This window comes from Juglans regia, chromosome 16, assembly GCF_001411555.2.
Source record: "Juglans regia cultivar Chandler chromosome 16, Walnut 2.0, whole genome shotgun sequence".
NCBI classification, from domain to species: Eukaryota; Viridiplantae; Streptophyta; class Magnoliopsida; order Fagales; family Juglandaceae; genus Juglans; species Juglans regia.
In genome coordinates this window covers 18,029,444-18,047,102 of record NC_049916.1, presented here as the reverse complement: position 1 = coordinate 18,047,102, position 17,659 = coordinate 18,029,444, and the positions used below count along the sequence as shown (strand labels likewise).

The 17,659-nt window shown below is 34.3% G+C and overlaps 1 protein-coding gene across 1 annotated transcript; it reads left to right on the top strand.

Annotated features, from left to right (window-relative positions):
* Nucleotides 1-595: 595 nt before the first annotated feature.
* On the top strand, nucleotides 596-2,037 carry LOC108987094. The gene is made up of 3 exons (XM_018959953.2): nucleotides 596-1,038; nucleotides 1,139-1,287; nucleotides 1,676-2,037. The coding sequence occupies exons 1-3, from the start codon at nucleotides 771-773 to the stop codon at nucleotides 1,784-1,786; spliced, it is 528 nt and encodes a 175-aa protein (XP_018815498.1). The 5' UTR covers nucleotides 596-770; the 3' UTR covers nucleotides 1,787-2,037.
* Nucleotides 2,038-17,659: the final 15,622 nt, after the last annotated feature.

Sequence of the window (17,659 nt, the reverse complement as noted above, 5' to 3'; positions counted from 1 at the left end):
AAAATTATAAATCTATCTTTTTTAATCTTGAAGGAAATAAAATAAATTAAGAAAAGAGAATTATTTTGATAGATAAAATAGATCACTGAAGAGATGAAGGAAGGAGAGAGAGAAGGAGGACGACTCCTCTGACAAAACTAAGATCTGTATTCTGTAGACATTTTACAAGAAAGAAAGTTTGCCTAAGAGACTTTTTACGAGAGAGAGAACATAACAACTAGATTTGATCAAAAGGTTATATTCACACGTAAGTATTTTGATAATTTGATATGCAAAGTGTTGTTTGAAAAATATATTTATCCTAGACATATATACCCTTGTATCACTTTACTCCACTTATTAATGTCACTGACTTTTATTATTATTATTATTATATACTGCCGTTTAGTGCCACATATATGGTAAACTGACAATTTATTATTCTATAAGTGGCATTAAACTGGCAGGATATAATAATAAGGTCTTTCCCCCAAAGAAATAATAATCATATGGTCAGAGACATAAATAAATGTTGAATTTTGTGAGATGCCGATGATATCTATGATAATAATACATATAATATGTTATATGCATCATAAATTAGTTGGGACGGCCTCTGGTGACAAAGGACCCGTTTTTACTATATATTTTTGTTGGGGACGGTGTGGGAGCTGTACAGAAAGAGACTTCTGCTTACTCTCCCTCTCCTTCCTTCCTTTTCTCCTCCTTATCTTTCTTCGTCGTCTTCCTCTTTCAGAAAGGGAAAAAAAAGGCCAGAAAAAAGAAGAGAAATGGGTAATTGCCAGGCCATAGATGCAGCAGCCCTGGTGATACAACACCCAAGTGGGAAGATAGAGAGGCTGTATTGGCCGGTGTGCGCGAACGAGGTGATGAAAACGAATCCGGGCCACTATGTTTCTTTGATCATCCCGTTGCCTGCATCCGAGGATGATCAGGATCAGGATAAGACCAAGACCGTGCGGTTCACCCGCGTTAAGCTTCTCCGGCCGACTGATACTCTTGCTCTTGGTCATGCTTATCGGCTGGTCACTACTCAAGGTACGTACGGTTTGTGTTTGAAATTCTGATTAGTTGGAGAATCTGTATTCTGTTCTCGGTTTGATTGAATAGCTTTAGATGATTACTGCTGGTTTTGTAGAGGTTATGAAGGTGTTGCGGGCAAAAAAGTTTGCCAAAACGAAGCAGAAGCAGGAGGTGGAATCAGCTGAGATGTCACAGACAGTGTCAGAGAAGCAGACTCCAGGTTTTGAGGCAGAAGGGAAGTCAGATAAGGAGAAGAAATACCAGGTATCTATCTATGTCACATGCTACTTTGAAAATCTATGAGATGAACTGGCTGTAATCCACAGCTATGCCAGCTTGAATTATTTGTGATTATGATGAGTACAGCTGTAAACAGAGGATTCGATCTTTCAACTCTTCTTGCCGTAGTACCCACCAAAATAATTCATTTATTAAAAAAGGATGAAGAACATGAACCATATAGGGTTATTCTTGCAATCATTTTGATATGACAGAGTGAGAGGCAGAGTGTCTGTTGATGTTGTTATCCACAATAATGCAGCTAGTGAATAAGAGATATCACCTACATAAAAGTATTCATTTTTCCAGTTGAAAAAGTGTTGTTCTCATCCATGTACTGTAATTATTCCTATAACCATGCCAAAATTTTCAGGTGATGAGACATGAAAGACAGAGAGCAAGGACACCATCAATGAGCTCTGCTGTAATGAGGTCAAAGTCTTGGCGCCCCTCACTTCTGAGCATCTCTGAGGCTGGAAGCTGAGTACTGCTACTTTCAACACTTTCATACCCGATTTTCAACATAGATGGATTCCCAAGATGGGCAAAAAGATTCGTTAAATCCATGGGGGCACCAAGATTTCTGATTCATCTTCAACCACAGTTCCAGATTTTCATACCATTTTCTAGTTGTAGAACATCATTGTGGATACCAAAAGAAGCGGTGAATCTTACTGTAATATTGGAAGTAATATTTTCTGACATATATATATATGGTCTTGGCTCCAATTTTTTCTTGTGAGTTCATCACAAATTATCAGGGGTTTAAATAAATACAACAGGAAGTTTGAACTTTTGGGAAATATAGAAATTATGAAGAACAATCAAATTGATAGGTTAGAGTTTCAAACCTTCTAATTTTGAGCTAATAACAGAAAGGTGCTCCACGTTACTGTTTATCCTTTTGAGCAACCAAGCATACTTGTGAAGGGCTCCACCAATAATGTCCCTGGTCCTACTTATCTTTATGCAAATATTCATGTATTCAATAATAAGGAATACTTTAGTCATAAAATAATTTTATAAAAATAGATTTATAAATTGATATAATTTGACGTAGCCAATCAAATTATAAAATTATTTTTAACTTAAAGTATATAATTTCAGTTTATAAATCTATTTTTATAAAATCTTTTTATATCTATAGCATTTTTTTTGAATAACAAAATTTATTAGATAAAAAATATATTATAAGTTAAATGTAAAATAAATAAATTTTAAAAATATTTTCGAGTAGTACACTGATCTCTAAAATTGTAGCTATTATCTTGATCTCATCTTCTTATATATACTCTCTTTTTTTCTATGATAGGGATGGAAAACTTTACAAAGTTTTATCAAAGAGTTCTTTACAAGTGTGCCAACGTCGTAACTCTAGTCATCAAGAGCAATAATTAACTTCCTTGAAAATTTAATATTTTTTTTAATTCATTGGCAATAAATTTTAAAATTGGCAGGCGCCTCAACACACCGTTTGTTGTGAGATCCCGGCCAATTAATTATAAAAAAAAAAAAAAGGGTTAAAATTCTATTTATTAGTTAATGTAGTATGTCTCTATATCATCCATAGTACTACTATTGTGTTAAGGCTGCATTTAGATATTGAGATGATCTCAAATTATCTGAGTCGTTGATCTGTAAATAGTAATATTTTTTGGGTCCCATTGAGATGTATTTGAATGTAAATAGGTTGATATATATATTTGAATGTATGAAATAAGTTGAGATGAATTTAATTTTTTTATAATAAGTTAAAAAAGTAATAGATTCTATTCATTATTAGTTTGAGATGGGTTGAGTTGATTTCAACAACCAAACGCATCTCAAATATGTCAAAATATAATTATAGGCTTGCAAATAGGATTTTTCAAACTAAAAGACTCACAAATAAAAATCACTTATGTGATTAAAATGTGTTATTTTCATTTGATAAACTTAGCTTTAATAATCAATATTATTTTATTTTTATTGGGTGTCATATATATAGAATGAGAGTGGATGACGTACGTGGCTAAACAGGAAAGCTGATAAGTAAAACTTTGTTATTTTTAATCAGTAAAGTTTATGAGGTGATGTGATGTACGTAGTAGTAGCTCAATATGGGCAAAGATCTTGGCTAAACAAATAATACATATATGTTAAGGATAATCTCATGAAAAATACAAATGGACATTGGAATATTGTGTCACTTTTAGCTCAAAGCATCGCACGTACTGCAAGCATATCAAAATAATGCCATTATTGGGCCAAACATGCACAAAAAGTTGGAGCAATCTGATAGAAACTGTCTGGAAAGTAATATTTATTTTGTTGTTAGGTCAGATATTTCTTTTGGGGGTTCAATTATTGATCAAGCTTGTTTTCAAGTCCAGCGAAAGCCACACCCTCCCAACAGAAAAGAAGAAAGGGAATCAATTCTTGCGTATTTCACCAGAATCAGTAGGCTGATAAGTGAAAACTTCCCCTAACTCATCGATTGATTAATATTCCGATGATGATTAGTATAAGATAAAGGCAATGCTGCTCAGCTCCATCATTTTGCCTAGCTAGTGTTGCAAATGAACAGAGTAACTCATGAACAGCTCGATCTCGACTCATGTATACTCGGTATTAAACCCAAAATTTCAAGCTTTATATAATTATATATCTACATATGGATTTTGATAATAACAAATAAATTCAAACATAAATGAGCTTCAATCTCAAGTTGACTACACAATAGAACCAAGCACATTAACGAACCAAGTATGAGCAAGAAAATGAACAAGCTCACAAATCTTTTCTTAGAGTAATTTGTACATCTATTGAAAAATTCGAAATTGGATTAAGGCTCAAAAAAATCTTTTCCCATAAAGCATTAAATTGTATTTTTCACATGTGAATGACAAAATTAAAAGTTTGAATTATAAAAATTTGAAAGATGATTGATTGTCATCTTAATTCACATGTGCATGTTTTGTTTGAAAATTTTGAAAAATGATCGATGTTTTTTTTTTTGCAAAAGGTAAATGATTTTGTTTGAAAATCTTGAAAAGTAAATAATGCTCCTTTTGTCATATGCAAAAATAGAATATTTGATTTGAAATTTTTGAAAAGTGAATGATATTGTCTTTAACAATTGCAAAAAAGAAAAACTTTTATTTAAAAATTTTGAAAAGTGAGTGGTGCTCCTTTTTGACATGTGAATATTTTTAAATTTAAAAATAAAGTCTCATATGCCTATAAATAGCTCAATTGAGATCTTAAGATATACAATAAGAGCATACACACATCAATTGCAAGCTTTACAACATTCATTCAAAACTTTCAATATCTTTTCTCTAAACATTGATCATTAATCCTTGTTCATTTTGAGAGATATATAATTTTGCATTGTATTATCTTTATTGCACTCGGAGTGTTCTCTAATAACTTACCCACTATCATTTGTTGTATTAATAAAAGAGTGCGTATAACCTTTGTGCGTGTAGAAAGTGTTCTACACAGGGAATAGTTGAATCACCACGTATAAAGTGATTGTAAGTGTAGAGGGTGTTCTACATGGATTCTTTGTAAAGGTACTGCTCAAATGTGTAATAAGTTTCTATTTCCACTTGAATGAGGTTGAATAATGAATTTGCGAATCCTAAAATGATAGCTTACGACGAGGATGTAGGCAGTGGGGTTGAATTTCGTTAAAATACTGAGTTTACTTCTCTCTTACCTTTACTTTTTATATTTACTGCTGCTTTGTATTTTATTCATATTTTATAGTGTATTTGGTTTATAATTGTTACTTTTTAAATACAACTCAATTCACCCTTTATTGTGTTTGTCATCTGGGCAACACTCGGTTTGAACTCAGTTCATTTAATAAATAAGATGTTTGTAAACACTAATATAGGTCTGAATATTAAACAAGAAAAAATCGTATAAACTCGGCTTGACTCGGTTTATACTCGTGAACAAAACTTGTATAAGTTCGACTTGACTCGTTTAAGCTCGTAATATGTTTTATATATGTGTATATATATATATATTAATATATATTTAATATATATATTGCATATTAGTTATATTTTATATACTTAATTATATATTATTAATTTATTTATAGTTTAGCTTATTTAATATATATGTATATATGTTATGTTTTCAAAATTTGCATAGGATAATTTGTATAATAATATATCATACAACTACAACCATTGATTTATTATAGTATCTATTTGTATTAAATATTTTAGTTTATTACATTTATCTTGTTTATTATTCTTTGAATTTATAACTATAAGTTATTTTTATAAAAAAGGTATACCATAAGAATTTTGAATCAAAATTATTTGGTTGAATAGTTAAATTGCTTGATTTGTTTTGTAAAATTCTTTTTAACAAAATTATTACTTAAAAAATAAGATTCAGAAATTTCAAAATAAAAGATGGAGTTTGAGCTCAACTACTCGAGCTCGAGTCATTTGTTTATTTTTAGTCAAGCTCGATTCGAATTTGAACAATATTAATGGTTAACAAATAGAGTTCGAACAAGGATATTTGAGTTTGAACTGAGTTCGAACAAGCAAACATGTTAATCAAGCTCGAGTATCTTTGTTCGAATTTGACTCGACTCGGTTCGTTTGCAGCTCTAATTGTACCTTTTTAAAATTATCGTCATTGCAATTATATATATTTTTAAATAATTTTAAACATCTTTCAAATTTTAAATATATATATATTTACTAGTAGTTATTTCTTTAATCATTATAAAAAAAATAATAATAAAAGAATAATGATGTCCATACAACAAATTTCACAATACATTTTACAACGCATGTTATAAAATAAAAATATTTTTATATAAAAATATTATTTTATAAAATATTTTATAAAAATACTTCACTTTCTAAAATATTGTTGGTAAAGTCTTGTGAAAAAAACTGTCTTTTTTATTTTTCGGATAGATAACAGAAACACAATTAGGATAATACTGTTCTTATACGTGAATAAAAAAAGTAAAAAAATAAAAAATTCTTATAATTAACGTACCGCTGAGAGCGACGACTGTAGTATGGTCCAACACAATAATAGATGACGTGGCAGACGTCACCAAGATAGACCATACACTGACGTGACAGCCCATGTGACATTACAACATCAGTAAAATCAAATTATTTGTTGATTGGCAGTCACACGTGGCAATCATTCCGTGAAAATTTGTTTGTGCACGTGCAGGTAGCTGGGCTCTTCCTAGTTAAAACTTATCCAACTAATATCTTTCTTTTAACCATTTGCCGCAAGTGTCATCTTCTTTCACCTTCCCGAATTTCTGTCTTTTGCACTTGAAAAATGATTTACTTACGACATATTTTATAATATATTGTATAATAATATATTAAATAAAGAACATTATTATAAAATTATCTTATAAAAATAAGATAATTTTACAATAATACCTATCATTTAACACATTATTATATAATGTGTTGTAAAATGTGTTGTAGGTGTACCATTACTCTAAAATCTCTGTTTTCTTTATTTTCTAAAATTTCTACATTTATCGAGCCCAATTGATCTATAACTTCACCTTGAATCATTGTTGCTTGCTTACCAACTCACATTAAATTTAAAAAAAAAAAAAAGAGAGATTCGCTATATATAAGTTGATGTGTTAATATACTACTTGTTATGGAATCCATTACATCCTTAAAAAAGTTAAAGCATCAATCATTTTTTAATATATTGATGTAGAAGGCTTTTACATAAAGAATGTTGAGTGTTACAATAAGGCTTTTAAATAGATTTTTTCTTAAAAAAAAATAATAATTATACTCTCCATTCTTGAACCGCCACTTCTTCTATCCCTATTTATAATATATATATGCTAAATTATGAGAGGATATAATATGCGCCTTCAACTATAATTAAAGTTGGATCGATAATGTTGATGCATTTTTTCAACAAGATCGAAGCCTAACAATACAGTTAAATAAAGTTGGATCGATAATGTTGATGCATTTTTTCAACAAGATCGAAGCTTAACAATACAGTTAAATAGCCCACAATGATTGCTTAGGCTTTGATATGGTGTTTGGATGTTCATCTATGAAATAAATAATAACTAAAACGTATGAAATATAAATAAATAGAAAGACATAGAAATTTACGTGGTTTAGCATGAAAGCCTATGTCTACAGATTGTTTGGGGGTGAAATCCATCATACTTGATGATTGTACAATTTCTCATGATCTCACATATTTCTCAATACAACATAAGAAATTAAGATATTAGTAAGGTTGAAGAATATGCATTCCTTCTGGAGAGAAAATCTTAGGGGTCTTTCTATGTAGAGAAGTCTCTAAAATATCTATAAAGACTCCCTCGTTTTATAGAGGTTTCTTTCATTCTTTAGAGTAGTTGGGTCCTATTTGCTATGTATTGCTTTCACCTTTTGGTATTATCTCTTCCTAGTGATATACTCCCAATGGGTTGGACCCAATTCGTTTTATTCCAACAGATGCCTGCGAATCTTAAAGTCGACTTGTTTAACAAAAAGGTTTTGAAAATCTTCAAGTCAACTATGATAGAGATAATCTATAAAAACTATAGAAAATTAAGTTATGGGAACTTTTCCCTGGTTTTATGTTGTCATGTAATGCAATGAAGATCTCCAAGGGTGGAGCTTAAGGAGAATTTACAAAATTCATAGTAAAGGTCTTTGAGGATAGGCCTCAGAGAAGTTTGTTTTTTTGAGCATTTGCCTGATAATCGAGTGTACTGGTTGTCGCATATGACTATTTATTTTAGCAAAGAGTGCATATTTATGTATTTGACAATAATTTTTGTTTTTGTTGGCACCAATGTTTTTTTTTTTAGCCCTTTTGAGGCGATTTCACGTTGATGTTGTCGTTTCGGTGTTAAGGTTAGAGTTTTTTGTTGTAATCTGCATCTAAGTGGTCAGGGAGCTCGTTGACCCCGTGGGTCTATCTCAGGTGGTTTTCGAGCTTGTCAACTTGTTCCTAAAAGCAAGCCGTGCGAGCTAGTTATGGCTAATTGCGAGAATTTTAGGCTCGATCACATGCGTGTTGCTAACACTCAGCTTTGTAGGTGGGCGGAAGACTTTCTCAACCGCGCTACTATGGTGAGAGGCATTCTCGATCGTGTTGCTAAGGTGTGAGTGTTAGTCCCCCGATCGCATGCATGTTATTAACACTCACCTTTATAGGTGGACAGGAGATTTTCAGGCTAGTGTTTTTTCAAAAAATTGTTATTTTGGGGGATTCTTCTTTCATTGGTGAAATTTGTAGTTATTGTGTCAAATTGCAAGTGGGGCAAGATGCTCACATATGGAAACGGCCTACTAATGATGGTATATATACTACAAACTTAGCTTGTAATTTCTTAAAAAGTTCAGCACCAAGTTTTCTATTTTCAAGATGTATTCGAAACTCTATTCTTCCTTTGAAGATTGTTGTTTTCATATGGAAGTTATAGAACAAAGCTATTCCAAATGATGAGAGAATACCATAATGTGGAATCCCATTAGCATCAAAGCGTGTTTGCTGCTCTTCTAGGCACTGAGAATCTTTGGCCTACATTTTTCATGACAATCCCCTAGCTTGCTGCAAAAGTATATATGGTCTCATTTCTCTTCCATTTTGAAAATAACATAATTGATTTGATTTCAATAGCCACCTAATCAGGTGTGTGATTAATTTATTTATTGAGCTACACTGTAGTACATGATAAGTGTGACCAGTTACAAAGGCTATCCACTTGATTACATGCATAATTATCCACACTTGATTTCTAATGTTCAAAAGATATTATCTTATCTTGTTCCTTAACACCCTTGCAAATTAATGGATAGAACAACCATGAGTTTGTCCTTTAGGTAATAGAAGCAGTCTTGAGTATCATTTAGTGAAAATATTAGCAAGTTGTTCTAAAGTAAAGAGGTGTTGAAGTTGGATGTCACCGTTAGCCACCTTCTCACATATAAAATGGAAGTCCACATCAATATGTTTTGTACAAGCATGAAGCATCAGGTTGAAGGCTAGTTGAGTGGCTCCTGCATTGTCTCACCACAACATAGGTGGACCATGAAGTGGTACTTGGAGTTCCTGAAGCAAAATTTGCAACCAGAAGAGCTCAGCAGTTGTACATGCCAAAGCCCTATACTCTACTTCGGTACTAAATCGAGAGACTGTATGCTGCTTTTTACTAGACTAAGAGACTAGATTCCTTCCAAGAAATATGCCAAAGCCACTGGAAGACCGACGATCATCAAGGTTGTCTACCTAGTCAAAGACACAAAATGCAGTGAATGTTAAGTCATATTTGCAATACAGGAGTCCACAATCTAGTGATCCTTTCAAGTAGCAAAGTACACACTTGGCTACAATCTAGTGGGCATTAGTTGGAGATTGCATATGTTGACAAAACTGGTTGACAGAGAATGCTATTTTTGGTTTGGTGAGAGTAACATACTGCGCTACTTCAACAATGTGATCTTGTAGTGGTTCACTATCAAATTTTGATAATTTGGAGCCTGTTGTGCAAGGTGCTCTATAAGGCTTGGCTTCACACATTTTAGCTCATGCAAGGAGGTCAACAACATATTTGGTCTGTCAGAGATGCAGGCCACTAGAGTCTCTAGATGCTTGTATGCCTAAAAAATAGCCAAGGTACCCGAGATCTTTCATTGCAAATTTAGTCATGAATCGAGAGACGAACCAAGAGATGGTAGCATGTTCATTTCTAGTGAGGATAAGGCCATCTACGTACACAAGTAGGAAAACATGAACATGGTCAACTTGATAGATAACCAATGAGTGATACACCTTTGAACCAATGAAACCAATGTTTAAGAGTAATTGTGACAGTCGCATAAACCAGGCATGTGGTGCTTGTTTAAGTGCATAGATGGGCTTGTGTAATTTGCATACATAATGAAGGTTAGTTTGATCCTCAAAACTTCCATATACACCTCTTCAGCCAAGGCACCATGTAGAAAGGCGTTTGACACATCCTAATATCGAATGTGGGAACCAAAGTTAATAGCTATTGCAAGTACTAGTTAAATAGTAGCAAACTTCACCATTCGACTAAACGTTTCATAGTAGTCTACCCCACTTTTCTAATCCAAGCCCTTTGCTACAAGGCATACCTTTTAGCGGTCCACAATCCCATCTGATTTCTATTTGATTTTGAATATCTACATGTTTCGAACAATGTTATGATTGGATTGTAATACCTGGGCCCAAAGCCCAAACCCAGACCAAATGGAAGCCTAGCCCTTCAGGATGGAACGACGCATTTTAGGTAAGTTTTCTCCCCAATTTTAGTTTCTTGATTTTGGCTTTTTTTTCATTTCCCTTCAAATCCTTCAACCTGAAAATCCCTCCACCCCGATTTCCAACTCCTCCACATCTATATGGTTTTGATTTTTTTTTCCCTTTCCTCTTCTTTCCCCAGTCACTCAGATCTCTCTCTCTACTACCTATTCTCTTCTCTTTGCGGTTGGTATTCCATCCTTACAAATTTCCTCCTCTCTGTCGCCACCATCACCATCAAGGCGTCGTCGTAAGTGGCCCTCGTCGACGCTAATTGTCCCTCCCGCAGTGCCACCCACCACAGTTAGCACTGTTGTAGGATGCCTTCCACGCCGGTGAACCCACTTTTCATTCACTTTTTCTCTTTAAGTTTCATATATATATATATATATATATATCTCTCTCTAAGGTTCAAACTCTAAAGCACACATTCGAATCTTCACGCACTCTCTGTTTTCACTCTCACACGTACACAGACTCTCACATACCCTATGTTCTATTTCACCCCATCTATCATTCCTTCCCATTGTTGATTTATGAAAAAACTTTAGCACAGATTTCAGAGTTCCTCTTCACTTAAATCCATTTCAGCCACCGTGATCCACCGTGTGTGAAACACTGGTAAGTATAGCCCTCTCTCTCTCTCTCTCTCTCTCTAAATCTGAATCTCTCATTCTCGGGGTGTTCATCTATCCACTCGAGATGTTACAAATGTTTTTTTATTTTTTTATTTATTTTATTTTATGTGTATATTTCCTTTGTTGTATAGTTGTGCAACACTACTCTCGTTGGGTATTGGTTGTCGCGTTCTAGTCAGATAGTGTGAACCTCCTTGATTCTTGTTGCCAAGGTAATTCTCTCTCTTAAGAGAATTCAAGTTAGCCATGTTACAATGTGGTTTCCCCACTGAATGAGATCAATTTCCTTTTTACCAATGATAGTAGAGAAGTAATCGCATCTCTAGGCAGTGGATGTCACTCCCTAACCCCACATATCATTGCGCGAAATTAGGTATCGTAATTTCTCTCCTTTTTACAATGTACTACTATGATGGTAGTTTTGTAAATTTTGAATGATGGAAAATTATGGTGTTGATTTGTGGTTGTGTTGTTGCTGTTTGCATTGGGTTGAGATTGAGGCTATTTGAGTAGTTGGAAGGATTATTGTGGTTGCTGTTGAATTGAGGTGTAAAGGTTTAGGTTGTTTGTTGCTAATTGGGGTGAAGTTATGTGGTTGTCCAGGATACTTATGTACTTTGTTGGTTGTTCCGAGTTTGAGTAGTAATTGTTTGAGTTGGCTAGCATTGGTTGTGGTGAAGCTATAAGATGTTATTGAAGTTGAGTGGTGGATTGTTGAGCTAATGTGTTTTACTAGGTTAAAAATGGGCAGTTGGGTTGATGAGCATGGCGGTTTAGGTTGAGACGTGGGGCTGGCCAGGTTACTATATGACTGTTATTGGATTGGTCATGATGGGTTGGCAGTATTTGCACTATGGCAAGTTGTATGGATGCTCAGGACTAAAGTATTTGCAGGTTTGGTTGTTTGTGAAATGTAGGGAGTGAGTGTGAAAGGTTATGTGCTGGTTAATGAAGAGATATGGTTGTTTGGGTGGTTTATAAATAAACTAGTTAGATGCTTGTGTTATGTTGGTGTAAGCTTGTGCAAATTTTATTTTATTTTATTTTTTTGTGTGGAGATTAGTATTTAACTTACAAGTGATTAAATTTTTATTTAGGTTACTGTGACATGGCTAGAGTGCGAACTCAAGACGTAGATGTTGGTTTATAATAGTGGTTTATAACTTTGTCATGGAGGTTAAACATGGTATGCAACCCTGTCACGATTATAATAGTGGTATATGGCCCTACCACGGGTATAATAGTGGTATACAACCCCGCCATGGATATAATAGTGGCATACGAACCCGTCATGAGTATAATAGTGGCATACGACCTCGCTACGGGTATAATAATAGTTTATAACCCTACCACGGGGGTTAAACAAGATATACAACCCCGCCACAGGTATAATGATAGTTTATAACCCTACCACGAGAGTTAAATACGATATTATTCCCGATGTGATGCTCTGATATGATATGAAGATGAAGCTTTAGATTTTGATATGCCAAATGACTTTTTTTTTTTTTTTTTGAAATAAGAATGTTTTCTTAAAGATTCGCTTTGATATTTTGTAACATATTTTGTTTCACATTCTGAACTTTGTAAATGTTCATATTTACATACTAGTATATATTCTCTGCTTACTGAGTTGTTTATAACGCACCCCATTATCTTCACAATATTTCAGATGGCTTCGTTGGTTCAGCTGAGAATCAGTAATAGAGTACAGGGTAAAGATTAGTTGAGAATAGTAGTTGCGTACCTCGGGGTACTAATGCTATTGGTGGATTTGTTTATTTAGTAGACGCATTTCATTATGTCTAGATGGTTATGAAGACTTATGTAAACCCTATTTCATTTTATTACGTTAATTGAGACATGTGGAGAAGTTGATCTATTTTATCTAGCTTATGGTATTCAGGATCTAATAAATGATAATGTGTGGTTAATTAAATTAGAAGTATTTATGTTTGATTTGGAGCCTTTGAAAGTATATATTTGGATTTGGAAAATATATTAGCATTGTTGAAGTTGATTATCAGGTAATAGGAGTTAACTCCTTAGACCACCGGAGTCAGGGTTTTACATGGATGGTCTAGAACACAAGGTCTAGTTATCCTTTGACAAAAAAACCTCATACTCACTTCTCAATGCAGCAACCCAATCTGGATTTGAAGTAGTCTAATGATAAGTTTGTGGCTCAGGTGGAAGATTTGTAGCTTAGAGAGTCAAAAGAGGCTATTTGGGAGTGTGATAGAGTTCGAAGTCTAGGAAGGATTTGGGTTTGAGATATCTATTTGGGATTTGGTAATTACTCTTGGTGGAGGGTAAGATGGACTAAAAGGCGAAGACTGTGTGAATGTTGGGTAAGGAAGGAGATGTTGAGGTTAAAGGTTGTGGAGTGAGGTTTTGAGGATTATTGATTGGCTCGGTTGGTGCAGTAAGTAAGGATAACATAGGTATAGGTGGATTCCTGTAGGTGGAGTTGTTGTAGATATTAGAGCTGGCAGTGATGGAGTTGAGATCATAGTTTTCAATTCCATTCCGTTTCATTGTAGTACTCAACACACTATACCTTCAATGTAACAACCCGATCCAAGGATATTAGTGATTTTGATAATTTACTGGGTGTAAAGTATGTTTGATGGGCGATATTGGAAAGCCCAATTGCAATTTGTTAGATAACCACAAGCCCAAGATTATTACGGTGGATCTGAGAATTTTTTATTAGGCTCGATAATTAGGTTAAAGTCCAAAACATGGACCCAACCCTAAACCTAAAGACCCACGAAAAGGGCCAAGCCCATTTACTTGACATCCCAAACTTGTGTATAAAACCATACACGTACATTGATCATCACCTGTAACACCCATTCCCTAAAGCTAGGGATGTCACGTTCTTACCCAAGGTTAGGGATGTCACGTTCTTACATAAAAATAGCTAGTCAAGACATTTCATAATATATTAACTTAACTAAATAATAAATAAATAAAGTCTGGACCTAAATACAATTGCTCCATCTAATCTTGGTTCGCCTGCTCGAACTGACCATAATCCTGATTTGGGTGGTTTAAAATCATGAAATAAAATTAAAATGAATTGTTAACTCAGTAAGAAACACATCACAACGTAAACATAATAAATGTAAGATTTTCATAAAAGTTTTCATGCTGAGCTTAAAATCATGATTGATCATACTGATATTTATACTATGCATGACGTGTCTTAATTTATCTGAATTAATTGAATATTCTAACATATTTGATTTATGATTGGACTTATTTGACTGATCTGACTGGCCAACACACTTAATCCTATGTGCAAAGTTGTGCACTAACTTCCCTTGTTGCAGCAAAGAAACCAACTGTGCAGTAGTTTGGCATACTATGGTGGACCACGCTTGAGTCTGTGACTTACACGCCCACCCTGATCTAAACTGCATTAGTACTATGCATTTGAATAACCATCTGATTTACTGATTAACTGATCTGATCTGATCTTGCACTTGAACTTAAGATAGCTTATGTGTCTTATGCGACGTGAGATATATCATATACATACTGATATAAATAACTGTAAATTTTTAAGTCTGAACATGATGCTAAATGATATAATCGTATGTTGTGCTGGGTGACATGCTTACATATGACATGAGTGGTACACAAAAATATTGTCAAAGAATTACCTCTAATAATAATTTATATAAGTTGAATTGTGATGATCCTAATTTATAATCAAATTACTTACTTTGTTTGCGTTGCTTGCTGAATCTCACTTCATAGCTCGTCACCTATACAAAGCGTTAAATGTCACTAATTTGTCTCAGAAACATGTACTAATATCTCACTTAATTAAATTCATACTATAAAAAATAATCAATTAAATATTTTGTTTAAAATAAAATTCAATGAATGTTGATATCTTAAATTATTTAAAATACTAATAATATATTTTCACTTCCAAATTAGAATTTAGTATAATACTTGGGCTATATTCAATTCTAATAAAAAAGTCGTGGAGACCTCAATTCTTAAAATATATTTACTTTCTTATAATTAACATAATTATTCAATTTCACAAGAAATCTAATAAATACTAATATCATTTAAATATTCTTAAAATATTTCTTTATTTTAAATGTAAAACTTTAATAGCATAAATATATCAAGATCTATAAAAATAACATTAAAGATTCATTTCATATCATAAATTTGAAGTATTTAAAATAAAAGATTAAACACTTACTATTTATTTCTGAAATCAAATTGCAAAATTAATAATAACTAATACATTTTAAATTCCTTAATTATTTTCTATAGAAAATATAAAGTTTGTGTGAAATAAAGTCATCATATAAATGAAGCTCAATAAAAGAGTCATCATGCCCATAGTAAACACAATTTAAAAAAAAATCATTCTACAATGCTTACGTACCAAGGGGCAGAAAGGGAAAAAAATTTAAAAATGGTCTTCGATATGCTTTACGTAAGGAACTACATAGAAATGGACTAAATAGAGAAAATCATTCAAGCAATGTGTTGGCGGCAGAGCTTACCGAGAGGGAGGGAAGAACACAACGAAGTTGGGGTGAGTGCAACAGTAGTTCTGGTTGTCCAAACTGGGATCAATGGCAGCAACGAGAGTGAACTTACTTCCAACGGCGGCATCAACGAATTAGGTGAAACTTGGGCCATTCGTGGAGGTAGTTGGTCGTGCGTAGGGTGGAGAGGGAGTTTCACAATGCGGCAAATCTTCAATGCTTCACTAGTGCAGCGGAAGACTGTTGAAACGTGGAGGAAGTAACCCCATGTAGTGGTCGGCACTTTTTGTGCCAATTTGAAATGTTTCCCGATGCCATACCATGAGTTTGCTCTGAGTTTGCTCTGAGTTTGGTGTGTTAAAACAAAGAGGTTCTTAGGTGGTGCATTGGGTGGCTAATGGCTAAACAGTGGTTTCCAGTAGTTGATTCTATGTGTTGGGTGGAGGCGATCTGAGCTTCTGCCTTCATGGTTGTGCTCAGTTCTTTGCTTCGGTTTGTGAAGGGATTTATGTGAGGGTCTCAATGTATTCGGCTTGACACTGGCCGTGGTCTTGGTGTGGTGAACGTGGGACGTGGGCAGTACGTGGTGAAGCCAATCCGAAATGAATGTTAACTTGTGGGAGTGCTACGACAAAGAGGATTTCGATTTTCTTGCGACGTAGTTATTGGGCGTAGTTATTGTGGAGTAATTGACATGAAAGGTTGGTGGAAGAGATAAATAAATATAGGAAGGTTTCGACGCTTGAGTCTAAGAAATCAGCTAAAGGCAATTTAGAAAGAATGGAAGCTCCCACCAATAAATCATAATTTAAATATAAACTAATAATAATAATAAATATATACCGGTGGAATTAAGGAAGAAATTCCAATGAAGGAGGATGAGACGTGCAACGACTTAAAATAGTGGCTAGATGTTAAGTAATGCTTGGGATTTTTCTATGACTTTGCGTCGTCTTTACGCATTTAAACATGGGTTATTAGGTCCATTTTAATGGGTTCAGTAGCTTTAGTAACATGTGACCCGATATATTAAGTTTGAAACTGAGCCCAATTCATCCAATAATATTTTTTGGCTTGTAAAATAATTATTGAATCCCACAAAACTATTATCGCCAAAAAGAAATTTTGGGTCTATGGTTATCCAATAATTTGCAATTGGGCTTTCCAACATAGCCCATCAACGTAATCTAGTCCCAATAAAATCATCTTTATAATAATGGACCGGGTCGTTACATCATCTCTACCTCCACCAGCTGCAGACACTGCCATCAGGTGATTTCTTGGCTCTAAAGATTTCGGCAATTTCGTAACTGACTTACACGACAGAATTCTCAATTATTTATATCCTCTCATTTCCTTTCCCCATGAAATTCCTTCCTCTGCCCTCAACAACAAAACAACAAGCCTCTCCCACTCTTGCCTTGTCGTAAGCCACAGTGAATCCACCGTCCAATACTAGCAAACAAGTCGAAACCATGGAGATCACCATATGAAGCCCCTCGCAAACTGCAACAGACCCTTTGCCTCTCCTCCACGTACCAACTCCCACTTGCAAGCTGTCGTCCAACTCATTGATGGGGGCCAAACCCAAACCGCCACAACCAACGAGAAAGAAGCAGTACTGCACACGCCCGACTGCCCCATGTTCAAGCTTCCTTCACCATGAAACCAACGTTAGCCACCCTATCTCCTCCATGTCCAACAAGCCACTCCCATGTCTTAGCCCTCGCCTTGCCGTAAACTACAATGAAGCCACTATCAAACAGAAGTAAATAAGCTGAAACCATGGAGATCACCATAGGAAGTCCCTCGTAAACCTCAACAGACCCTTCACCTCTCCTCGACGTAGCACCTCCCCCATGCAAGTCGCCATCCAACCCATTG